At 37.0% G+C, this 12,409-nt stretch overlaps 3 protein-coding genes across 9 annotated transcripts in view; 1 reads left to right on the top strand and 2 right to left on the bottom strand.

Moving 5' to 3' along the window:
• Nucleotides 1–7,303, bottom strand: part of LOC117600322 (uncharacterized) — a 12,474-nt gene extending 5,171 nt beyond the window's left edge. Inside the window, exons 1-6 of one of the 4 annotated variants that reach the window (XM_034315650.2) lie at nt 7,168–7,303; nt 2,059–2,376; nt 1,536–1,679; nt 1,259–1,419; nt 483–770; nt 144–384 (exon numbers count right to left, since the gene is read on the bottom strand). In XM_034315650.2, the coding sequence (XP_034171541.2) occupies nt 144–384; nt 483–770; nt 1,259–1,419; nt 1,536–1,679; nt 2,059–2,376 (1,152 nt within the window). In that variant the 5' untranslated portion in view covers nt 7,168–7,303. Of the gene's footprint in view, nt 1–143; nt 385–482; nt 771–1,258; nt 1,420–1,535; nt 1,680–2,058; nt 2,377–4,688; nt 6,464–6,593; nt 6,750–7,167 lie in introns of those variants that run through there. The other 3 variants (XM_034315660.2, XM_034315633.2, XM_034315624.2) reach the window with 3 other exon arrangements.
• LOC117600366 (uncharacterized) lies at nt 7,185–9,334 on the bottom strand. Of its 3 annotated transcripts, none has more exons than XM_034315729.2 (7): nt 9,197–9,334; nt 8,598–8,836; nt 8,411–8,529; nt 7,996–8,334; nt 7,644–7,911; nt 7,476–7,578; nt 7,185–7,324 (listed from the first exon to the last, which is right to left on the bottom strand). In XM_034315729.2, exons 2-6 carry the CDS (start codon nt 8,642–8,644, stop codon nt 7,500–7,502), a joined length of 852 nt encoding a protein of 283 aa, XP_034171620.1. In that variant the 5' UTR covers nt 8,645–8,836; nt 9,197–9,334; the 3' UTR covers nt 7,185–7,324; nt 7,476–7,499. The 3 variants fall into 3 exon arrangements, with proteins under 3 accessions (XP_034171620.1, XP_034171610.1, XP_034171627.1); XM_034315719.2 differs by having other exon boundaries at nt 7,191–7,329; XM_034315736.2 differs by having other exon boundaries at nt 7,191–7,329; nt 8,598–8,655; nt 9,197–9,328.
• Nucleotides 8,855–12,398, top strand: LOC117600288 (TBC domain-containing protein kinase-like protein). Of its 2 annotated transcripts, XM_076689960.1 has the most exons (14): nt 8,924–8,938; nt 9,009–9,221; nt 9,296–9,545; nt 9,611–9,839; nt 9,913–10,187; nt 10,255–10,401; nt 10,474–10,594; nt 10,743–10,904; nt 10,973–11,150; nt 11,212–11,418; nt 11,498–11,757; nt 11,831–11,958; nt 12,038–12,200; nt 12,259–12,398. In XM_076689960.1, exons 2-14 carry the CDS (start codon nt 9,017–9,019, stop codon nt 12,364–12,366), a joined length of 2,433 nt encoding a protein of 810 aa, XP_076546075.1. In that variant the 5' UTR covers nt 8,924–8,938; nt 9,009–9,016; the 3' UTR covers nt 12,367–12,398. The 2 variants fall into 2 exon arrangements, with proteins under 2 accessions (XP_034171412.2, XP_076546075.1); XM_034315521.2 differs by having other exon boundaries at nt 8,855–9,221.
• Nucleotides 12,399–12,409: the final 11 nt, after the last annotated feature.

Genomic DNA, 12,409 nt, shown 5'->3' with positions numbered 1-12,409 from the left:
AGAGATATGCATATGCGCAGACTCTGATTCAGAGACAATGTAGAATAGCCGATTGTTCTACGAAATTCAATGGGTCGGTAGAATACCGCAGGATTTACTGAGGATTGCACCGTGGATTTCTATAAATGTTTTAAATATATTACCTTTTTCAACTGAACTGTGCGAAAGATGCAAATGTCACAGCAAAAGTATCGATCGTCGCGATGCCTTCTCATGTGTCTACTGAGATCGACCTCCGAGGATCTATCCGCGCCACAAACAGCGCAGCTCACCCTCGTTTCCGGTGCCGTGCCCTTCGCGTGAGCCCTTAAATGCCTTTGAAATGCCTTTTCGATAGTGCACGCGTACGAGCACAACGAGCACCGATACTCTTCTCTTTCGTATCTACGAATTAAACCGTACACAAGCAGTGAAAATTATTTTAATCAACCCTTTCGAAGCTGAGCGTTCTTGGTAAGAAATTACTGATCAGCGTTAAGTACCTATACCTGACACGTTGCAATGCCAGGGTACGTTTCTTTCCTGTGGGTGTCATTCCTTGTGCCACGTGTGCAGCTACGTGTGTCTCCATCTCGCACCTGCTGCTCGTTGTGAAATCACACCCCGACGACGGACAACTTTTCGTTTCCCCCGTTTCCGTGCTAGACACAGGCGGGTGACAGTCGACAATATGCTTTCGTAGGGCTGGCCTCGTGGGTGCAACCACGTCGCAGGAGCCACAGGAATAACCACGATGGGCATTGCTTACGTTTGGACTACTACCTCGTGATCTAAAAATTCCAATACAAAAGTATATAAATAACAAGTTAAAATAAGAAAAGAAAAAAAAATATATATATATATAAAGTATTTATGTATAAAAAGGAATAAAAAAGCAGTTTGATTTGAAACCATTTATCCAAATATCGTAACCGATTTCCACGAAGGGCTCGTAATTCTACCGCTGGCCAATATCCTTCAAAGTCGTTGATTTACGACGCCATTTATCTCGGATTTTTGAAATATCAGAAACGCGTTCACATTGTTGAACAGAGAAAAGAGGATTCGTTCTCAGAGTCCACTGATACATTGAATGTTTTATCGATTTTCTGGTACAGTAAGTAAAAGCCTGCCCTTTAAGTACTTTGCCGTGCTTCAACATTTCTTCAGTTATTTTAATATAGAATGACCCAGCCAGAATTTAAGTAACAATGATTGTTATTGGTACTTAAAGTATTGCACTGAAATAAAATAATAAAATAATTCGAGTGACGTATACTTTTCAGTGTATGACGAATGCTCGCTTTCAGAATCACTGTCGGAAGGAACATTTGGGATTTCCGTCGCCTCAAGAGCTGCGGTTGCTGCAGAAAGTCTGCCAAGCATGGCGGTATAGGCGCTGAGTACCCAGCCATTTAGAACCGGTGTAACTGCTCCCTCCTGTAAGAAAAACAAATTTTCTATTACTATTAAATTAACTTAGAATCTTAGATGTATTGGAGAAGCTACAAATACAAGAGTTCTCTTCTTCTTTCAAAGTAATAAGCGCAATGAACCTTATCGAATGTGAGATAAGCCATCGGGTCGAGCAACTTGGTCGACAAATTATTGTTAGCCGACCGATGGGAACTGTTCGTGCTTCCGGTGTCGCTCTCCTCCCCCGCGTCCTCGTTGTCGTTGTTTTCCTTTGGTACAGAAGTCTGTAAGAGATGAATCAAACGTTTCAATAAAATACTAAATTCAACGGAAAGGGGTTCCTCGTTAAGAATAGAAATATTAATTCTCTTCAATTTCAAGTAAATAATAAAGAAAACACTCTTGAACATTTAACCGAAGAAACAGATTAAAGTTTCACTATAAACTTTCTATGTAGGTACTTTTGGAAAAGATTTCTGACTCCTTGCCAAGATTGCAGCTGACTTTATCAAGAAACACAGTGGTATCTTAGGAAGCGAACCGCAATGCCGATGAAACATTGGAATCTCTTCCAAAACCAACGAAAATCCAACAGTATTTCAACTAAAATTACATCCATCGATTATTAATCGAGGGAACAATTATCCGAGAGAATTAATCTACCTGATAATCATTTTCGTCTGGTTTTTCGATGTTTCCTTCGTTGTCCTCGTGTTTCTCCTCCTCGGCCTCGCTCTTCTCGGCGTCCCTATCCGCTGACGGTTTCGCGACCAATTCCATCGGTCCGTACGGTTCCATGGGATCGGGGGTGGACGTGAGTGGTAACGGCAGCATGTCAGGTCGATGAAGACCGCTCAGGGCGAACGCAGCCCTCGGAAGCAACTGCGTCGCGCTGGCTGGTAGAATCGAGTGCCTTCGGGCGAGACGCGGGTCAGCCCAAAGTTCACCCGCGGCGTGAAGACTCCAGATTCCATATTCCATCTGAAAGAAGCAGGTGAAACGGTGGTCAGAGAACTGGTACGGTTTGAGCGTGGCTGAGTTCGCCAGGAGGAGCTCGTTCGAATCAGGAATCGAAGCCGGAGGAGAGTAATTCGTACGACTGATGGATGCGGTTCACGGGGATCCTTAAAATAGGGAGACGGTTAATGGAAAATACGATATTCGTTCTTTCCCTGGCGATCATATATGCCAGCTAGTCGAGTTTTCATGGATGAAAGATTGATAAGATCACGTGGGAGACGAGAATAGAGACGATCGTTAATAAATAATTGAACGTCTACAGGGGAGACACTTTCGGAGATACTTTGCGAATCGAAGGAACTGATTTCTATCGATCGTTTTAAACTAACGATAGTTTGATAAATAAGGAAAATTTTAAATTTTCAATAATTCTATGGTGAATTTTCCAAACTTTCAAAGGTACCATTGCAGAGGAGAGAATGAAAAACGAGAGAACAAAAAACAATTGATAGAAATGCTTCGATCCTGGACAATGGAATCGTAATTATCTCGTGCACATTAATACGTTTGCTTTCATGACGATACCTCCAATGCGGTATTCAATAAATTAATGAAGACAATTTTCATATAGCGAGAACGGGAGCTTTTCAATGCGCAATGGAGGGTTACAATAGAAATTTCGTAATGAGATACGCGAATGTGTGTACGTATACGATGGGGATCGAAGGTAAACGAGGAAAATCCTGTTAGTCTCTGTCGAGCAAGGATATTGAAAATCCTCGAATGAAAGGTAGAACACGTCGAATTTCGACGGGTATAAAATATTGTTATTTCATTTAATTTATAACGAATCGTCGAACGAACGTGTACCGTAGGTTAATAAAAATTATTAATGTGTTTAGATAAAAAATGTTAATTTCTTTCCCATCCTAGATCTAACGTTAATGAAAAAAGGATACAAGTAAATTCAGTTCGCTAAATTCACGTTTCTACATAAACAGCGACAGGGAAACAAAAGAGAAACGATGTTGAATAGAGTTTTCGCAACAGCCAGAAGCACTGCTTAATTGCAGTGCATTTTGTAATGTTTAATAAATAGGTCCACGATGTGCAAGCTTTGAACTCATTATTTTCAAAACTTCGTCCGCCCTCGTTATTCGTAAAACTGTCGAGGAAACCGTAATCATTTTAATGATCGTTTACATTATAAAATAAAATTCCAAATGAACCGAAGTGCACTTTTTTAATTTAGAAGCTCGGAATACACTGGTTGCTCATCGATGCAGATTTCTTTAAAACTAGTGCAATCAATTGTTTTGCCATTAAAACACCGATTCGTATCCCTAAAAAAGAAATAAGGATACGAACCAGTATCAGAGAACAATTAATCAAAAGAAACTAAAGGAAAAACGTCGAAATGTCGAGTGTGAAGAGAATTTAATATATTAAATAATTTATCGAACGCTTGTACCAACGTCGAATTTATCCAATGAACAAAACAGCTCGACGAAATAAGGAAATGCATTATTCGTTGCTGCTGTTTTATCTCATAAATCAGGCAACAATAACGCAAACAAATATTCTAAATAGTTGAACAATTTCTATCAGGCTAACGTTCACTTTTGTTAGAACGTTTGAGAAAGGAAACTGGTAACGTTTGAACGCGTCTTTCAGACAATGAAAGATTATTTTGACAAATAATACAATCACTTATTAGCGACATTTAAACATTCTTTGGATATTTCGGGGTCCATTGTGATCCCCCTATTCCAAAGAAGGGATAAAATATCTACAGTTTCAAACTATTATTATGCTTTCGCAATAAATAAAGCTACACAATCGCGTTTAATTATTTTATAACGACAAATACACATACATAGAAGCAATAAAAAAAAAAAGAGATAGATACAGGCGTCTGTCGCGGAAAAACAACCCTCATTTGCTGTCTTCTCATTCACCCGCATTTAAATGCAACATAGTGATTGCATTTATTCTTGAATTATTTAACCAGAATTTTATTAACATAGCGTTAATAGTGATAAATTTCTTCTCAAATTATGTATGTTAAAGTATTCACAGCCTATAAATTTAACTCTTCATTAATAATAAATTAAGCATGCAGAGAAGCTTTAACAACAATGTTATTTATAAAAGAAAAAAAAAAAATGAAAAAAAATATTCCAAGTCGATGGTGAGGAGCGATCTTAGCATCGTCAAGAAAAGCGCAATAATCGTAATGCTGTCCAATGAGTGAAAAGCCAGCAAACAAGCCGATTAACTTATCTAACGGAAAGCAACGAAATAACGTAACGAATAAGAGAGATTCCTCTTACGGATGACCGTCCGGTGGCCTACCGCGATTCAGGCCGATCGTCATTACGGTAAATCATCCCCCGGCCTACGGAGCATTCTTGCACAGCCGATCCTTCGTGGGTGATCGGGTTGACCGGAAGTGTTACGGAAGTTAGTAGCGGCGCTAACAACGTCGGAACAACGTGGCACGCGGAGTCTCACGAGGCACGCCACCGAGGATATACGTGTCCGGATACGTGCCGGTGCCGCAGAACGAACTCGCGAGATTCCTGACCATTGGACCAACCCTCGTGCATGCATACTTTAGCATAACGTTCTCTATACAATATCCAGAAAGAGGGACGAGGAGGAACGAGGGAAAAGAGAGGCGGCGGCGGCGGCGGCGGCGGCGACCAACAGAGAGAAAGAGAGAGAAAGACGTACAACCCCCTATCTCTCGTCCCTCTCTTCATCGTCGTCCTACCTCGCTGCTGACCCCTTCCCATTGCCCTCGCGAATCGATTTGTTATTGTTTTTGTGTCTGCGGTCGTCGCGGCGAGCGGAGCAAGCGGGGGTATATATCGGTGGGTGGCAGCAGCCCGGAGACCAACGGGGTAGAAGAGGGCTGGTGGACGGCCGAGCGGGCGAATGGGTGAACGGGGGTGGTTGGTAGTCGCGCTCGGTGCTTCAAAGGCTCGGTTTTCGGGCCGACAGAGAGGCGACCAGGAAGGGCGAACGGGGTGGAAGCTTTTGCTACCACCCTGGTACAAGGGGGAAAGGGAAAGGGAAAGCCGCGGTAAGAGAGCACTTTCGAAGCTCGAAAGAGATGGACGAATATAGAGATACACGCGCTCTCCTGTCCACCCGGTTGTAGTAAACCGATATCGAATTTTTCATGGATTCCACTCGAGGCTGGACATTGTTTACACTAAATACGGATAATACCTCGTCGTTCCTTTAACGATCATTCTTTTTCAGATGCTCGATTCGAATATACGAGTCTATCGGGTATACTGCCTTACGACTGTCATCCCTCGACGGGGATAGACACAAGGAGAGCCTGTTCCTTTTCCTGCTGAGGAGAAATCCTGCTGGCTACGCCACTGCTTTTACCAGCGGAAAAGAGTGAGAGAAAATCGGACTGGCAAGGATAGAAGCTGGCACAGTGATGAGAGAGCAAAGGGGAGGAAATGGGGTAGAAAGTGGGTGGACGGAAGAAACGACGACGAGGGTGAGAGGTGGGGTACTGCGAGGGTTAAGCTGAGAGAGGGGGTTAGTCGGTGGTACTCGGTGAGCAGAGGGAGGAAAATGGATCGGATTGCATGGTCGGCAAGAGAGTGACTAGTATGAGTGCAATGGTATAAAAGAGGGACCAAAAGTAAGAGAGCAAGAGATAGAAATGTAGTCAGGGGAAGTAAGTAGGAGGAGAAGAGACGAGACGGGTACAAGTATTACATACATAGAGACAGAAATGGGGAGAAAGAGGGAGAGAGCATGAGAGAAATAAGAAAGGCAAGGGGGTGAGAGAGAAAATTGAGGTAAGACGAGGGATACGCTGGCTTGACAGGTGACGACCGATCGGACCACTGACGTCACAGATCACTCGCTCGGCCGTACGCTCGCACGCACAAACACGATTTACTGCTATCACACACACATACACATGTACGTAAGAGATCACGCGCGCGCGACCTGTCGTGCATCACGTCGTTACTTCCGTTTCGTGCACAGAGTACGTCATACGTAAGCTTTCCACGCCGCGAGAAAAAAAAAAAAGATATCGCGTGCGAATGAGAGAGACAAAGACAGGCATGGGACGTATGAGAGAGAGAGAGAAACGAGGGATATAGAAAAAACACCGAGGGTGAGATAAAGATAGGGGTGAAGCAGGAGGAAAAGAAAGACGAAATTTTTCAGAGGAAGTAATAAGTATTTACGATGCTAACCGGCCGATAGCCCCGCGCGACGCCTCTATCTGGTTACCATTACACTCGGATGTATGAAATGCGCCAGCAGCATACACCATCCCCCCACAATAGCCCTATTTATGATTGGGCAAAATTGCTTTCCATGCGCAGAATAAAATCGCGCGCGGGCGAGGAAAAATCCGCGGGGGTTGGATGCACGCGAATACCGCGACCTGCGCCTCGCTGCTCCCATCGTGATATTCCGGGAAATATCAAACGCGATCGTCTCGCGTCGATGATTCAACTCCTCGAATTAATCGTCGGCTGGAAAACCTTTCTTCCTCCTTTGATTTTCTTTGCGGCGCCGGTTCGCAAAATTTGGGAAAAATTAAATATGGCGAGAGGTCGCAGTCATGCGTATACGCGTCTCCAACCCCGTCCTCTAGCCTCGCCAATCAGTACGTACACGTTGATTTCAAAGAAATTCCGTCGGCAGCGCTATCCTCGTGTAAAGGTACAACGCGTATTTCGCGAAATTTTTAAAAATATCCTTCGCTGTGTATTTTCGTTGCAAGTAAATTAATCTTTCTACTTTTCTGTGCCATTCAGTTACCTTTACTTTTCATATCTGATGTAGTAAATAGGCAGGATTCTGTAGCAGGATAAATTGGTGATTGTTAATTGAAATGCTTGCACTAATTTTCAAAATATGGCGACGTCTGCTCGAATTATCATACGTGGGATATTATTCATAGAAGTAGTTTTTGAGCCTAAACTAAAAATTTTTTATGTTAGTACACACAGACAATACATGAGCATATATTCAAATTGTAAATCAGTTTTTATTTTTATAGTATAATTATAATAATCTATAATACTTATTTTTATAAACAACAAATGTAAAAATAATGCAATAATTACCATATAACTTATGTAACAGCATGTTTAATTATCACTTTGTGCTAAGGACAAAGATGCACTTTTCAAAATAAGAGCTTCTAAATCAGAAATATCTTTCTCCAATCTAAAAAACATAATAATATCAGTTTACAAAATAATTATTAACGAATGATGCTGGAAATGTTATACCTTTTTGTATAATTTTCAATATTATTGAAGGTATTGATAAACTCTTTAATACCACTATTAACGTTTTGATAGGATTCCTTTTTTGTTCCAATTAAATCCATAATAGATTCTAAGGTAGCATTGCATGATTTAAAGTTTTTCATCATTTCTTCCCATTCTTCTGGTGTTTCAGGAAGAATTATATTATTACAACGAAGTTTGTCTAAAGGCTGCAAAAGGCTATATAACTTAGATAAAATATCGTTTAATTTTTTAGAATCTTCACTTTCTACAATTAATAAGAAAAATGAATTCTAAAATCACATAGTTAATCGTATGATATCACAGATACATAATTCTGTCCAATACTTACTAATACAATTATTTATATCTGTAATTTGTTTATCAATATCATTTTGAATTTTAGTTAAATTTATTATGTCCCTTTCTCTGGTTTTCAATTCAAACAATTTTTCTTCGTTGTGTTCATATTCCTTTGCTATTGTTGCCAATTGTGATAAAAATAATTGTTTCCTTTCCTCTGCTTTCTTCTTTAAGATTATTTCTGTCATTGTGTTTTGTAAATATTCATCATAAAGAAGTTTCAGCTCAACATCATTGGATTCGCTATCTATTACGCTGTTTCCTTCTGAAAGTATCTGTGAAGGACCCATAACTGACCTATCCATTGTAAGTTTTCTCTTTGAAGAACCTACATTATTAAATCAATTAATATCTTCAATTATAAATGCGTTGTTTTACAAAAAAGTTAGATTCAATTTGGTTACTTTGTGGTAAGGCAAAATCTGCTGCAGACATAGTTGCCCTATGTTGAAAACGGATGTTTGTCATTGTACTATCCATTATATTCTTTTTTATTCGATCTGGAGTAGAAGCATTACGAGTCCTAAAAATATACACAAATTATTATATTAAACTAAAAAAAAAAAAGAAATCAAAGAACTTTTTATTCACCTTTTAATTCGATGGGTTTGCGATGGTTCAGGTTGTTCCTTCTGCATTTTTTCTTATTCTTATATTTATTACAAAAAACTTATTCTTATTATTAAATACAACCTGATACTATTATTAATTTTTAAACATATACTAATTCTAAGTAAATTCTAAGTTAGAATTTGCAAGGAAAATACTACGTTTTCGTCAAATTGTTCGTTAAAAACCGTTTGAATTATTTCGTCGCTTAGTGTCGCCCCCTACAAGTGTCAACATTTTTTATTACAAGTGTTGCCGATGGGTGATATTCTATATTATACAATGAAAAATTTGTATGAAGAACTGTTTAATCTAAATTAGCAGTTAACACCTTTTTTTAAAAGTTACATTATTAAATAATATTAGTACATGAAATAATTAATAATTTTATAGATTAGAAGATGTGTCCAGCACTTTTAGAAAATGAAGAACGTTGTTTTGGTGGAATGACATTCTTTGCCCAAAGTCATCCGGTTGAACTTTGTGGCAGTAATGGTTTGCCTCTTACACCAAATTCAATAACTATATATGGAAAATCTCAATTTTTAAAAACTATTCACCATCCATATTTATCTACTTACCTTGATATAATTAGAAGCAAACATGGTAAAAATTCTTATCTTTATAAGTATCTTATAAATATATGAACAGTTAAATAATTTGTACAAATTTTTTTGTAGAACGGATAGTAGTTGTTACAGAGTATAATGGAGACCCATTGAGCAGTAAAGAAAACTTAACTGTTGATGATATTATCAAAATAGCATTTCAATGTTTATTAGGTTTACAACATATGAATACGTTAGGTTTGGTACATAGACACTTAAGCCCTGAAAATATACTCATTAATACAAGTGGAAATGTACAATTATATAATTTTGGATTATACTATATGACAGACAGTGGAAAAAATGTATCTTTTCCTATTGGGTTTGTATTACTGTAACTAAGTATTTTAAATAATATACTTATTTGTAGATAATATTTATTTGTAGATACCCAAAATATACTGCACCTGAAATATTTTTAAGTTCAGGTGTTAGTAGCCCAAAAGTGGATTCTTGGTCTTTAGGAATGATTATAGCAGAATTGTTAATAGGAAAATTAATCTGGCCAAATGTGAAATTATCCCAATGTTTGCGAAAAGTTCTTAGTTTGATACATTGCGAAACTTCTGTGTTTGAACGTATTGCAAGAGAAAATAATTGTTATAATGTTTACAAGGTATGACCTTTTTAAGTATATATTACAGATTTTCATTAATATTTACACCACTGATAGTTTATTATTATATCAGGAATTACCTGATGAGGTAAAAGAATTTATAGACTCCTGCCTTCAAATTCATCCCTCAAAACGTAAAACACCAGAGGAGTTATTGAAACTTACAATATTTGACAATTTTTTACTGAAAAATGAAAAAGATAAAGAAGAAAATCTTTATAAAAATGTTATAGTTAGAAAAATGGATGAGTTGTATTATTTGTGGCAATTAGCAGGTGGAGATATTACTGGAGAGCTAAAAAAGCAAGGACTTATTAGATCAACACCACCTATCTTATCTATTCCAAAGTAATTCTAATTATTTTACTAATGTATTCTGTAAAAAGAGAGCATCACATATAATCTTTTTTTTCAGTTTGGTAATACTTTTAGGTCAAATGTTTGGTCAAAGAGACACAGCAAGCCTGCTTGATTTGCGCATAGTCAAAATTCCTCTTGAGACACTGCGTCAACGTCTATCTCACATTCCATATATAGCAAATTACCCCTGGTTAACAAGTCAGTAGGTATTAAATATTTAGTAAAAAACATTTACTTTTAATCTCGTACGAATTTTTCATTAATTTTTTCACAGAATGCATATTCAGTTACAAGAAGATTTAATAGATGCTGCTTCACAATTACCTTTAATTATCAGAGAAAGGGATACAGAATATCAATTTTATAGAGTTGTTTTGTATGATAGATTACTACAGGTAATCACGTTATATCAAATTTTATAAATTTTATTTTAGTATAAAAGGTTTGCTAAAAAAACTATTAAGTAAATGCAGTTAGATGTTTACAATAACTTTGTAATTCATAAAATTAATTTATAATGCATTTATATTGATTATAATTTAGGTTTATCCGATTACTCGAGAAGCGATCATTGAAGAAGCGCACAAAGATATACCTCCACCTGTTAGAGGGGCCGTTTGGGCAGCATTGCTTAGTATCACTGGTGATATTCAGAAACGTTATGATATGATTGATAAAGATACACCTACTCATACAGATAGACAAGTAATGTGTTAATGATCTTATTATATCGTTACAAATGTTCATGTTTTAGTTTATTAATAATTTGTTAGATAGAGGTAGATATACCAAGATGTCATCAGTACAGTGAATTATTATCCTCTGGTGCTGGCCACGAGAGGTTACAGAGATTGCTTAAAGCCTGGGTTAGAAATAATCCTCATTATGTTTATTGGCAAGGATTAGATTCATTAACTGCTCCGTTTCTTTATCTGAATTTTAATAACGAAGGTATTGTATACTTTTTATCTTATTCATTTCTGAGTTTTGTTTATAACACATTTTATTTTAGCTAGAGCATTTGAATGTCTGTCCGCATTTATACCGAAATATCTTCATAAATTCTTTCTGAAAGATAATTCTGCCATCATACAAGAATATTTAGGAAAATTCTCACAAATAATAGCCTTTCATGATCCTCAATTGGCAAATCATCTTAGATCGATTAACTTTGTACCAGAATTGTTTGCTATACCCTGGTTTTTAACAATGTTTTCGCGTAAGTTATTTATCATAAATATCGTATTATCAAATACATTTCAGCTAAATTACGCGCGTTATTACGTATTGACTTTCAGACGTATTTCCACTTCACAAAATATTGCATTTGTGGGATAAACTATTATTGGGAGATTCATCATTTCCGCTTCTTGTTGGTTTAGCAATATTAAAACAATTACGTGATTCTCTTTTAACTTCTGGTTTTAATGAGTGTATTCTTCTATTTTCTGATCTCCCTGAAATTGACATAGAGCTATGCGTTAAAGATTCTATGACAATGTATCAAATGACACCACCTAGTATAACTTATAGAAAACATCAGTTTAACCAGCCTAAGGTATACAAATAAATTTGTACATATACTTAAATAATTTTATAAGTTTTCGGAAATACGGAATATTACGTTGTAGGATGTAAATTGGTCTGAACCAGAACCAGGAACTGAACAAATGCCGAGAATTAGCGTTGATGATTTTATGAATTTATTAGATAACGATCCCGAGAGATTAATATCAGTAGATATTCGTAATAATATGCAGTGAGTATTCGGTTTATAAAAATAAAATAACAATTCAGTTTAAAAATAATTGATACCTATTAAAATTCCTCTTTAATAGATTTGAAAGAGGTGCTGTATTAGGAAGTATTAACATTCCATTTACTAGCGTACAACTTTCTCAAACTCATATTGAAACTCTTGGGCCACATGCTAAACCACTCGCTGAGAGTAAAAACAGTATTGTTGTAATTATTGGACCTCATGATCAAAATAATGCATTGGTAAATATATTATAACATTTACTTTTGATGAGTATTCAAATTAAAATATTTGATACAGTTTGCAGATTTTCTTGTGAAATGTGGAATTACTGGTGTATGTTCATTGCAAGGAGGAATTTATGCCTTACGAAAAAAATTTCCAAACATTATAATGGCTGCACGTTGATAATAACAGATAAATATACATGTAAATAAATTATTCTCGAACC

This window comes from Osmia lignaria, chromosome 9 (assembly GCF_051020975.1).
Source record: "Osmia lignaria lignaria isolate PbOS001 chromosome 9, iyOsmLign1, whole genome shotgun sequence".
In the NCBI taxonomy this organism is placed as follows: Eukaryota; Metazoa; Arthropoda; class Insecta; order Hymenoptera; family Megachilidae; genus Osmia; species Osmia lignaria.
This window is presented reverse-complemented; position numbering and strand designations above follow the sequence as displayed.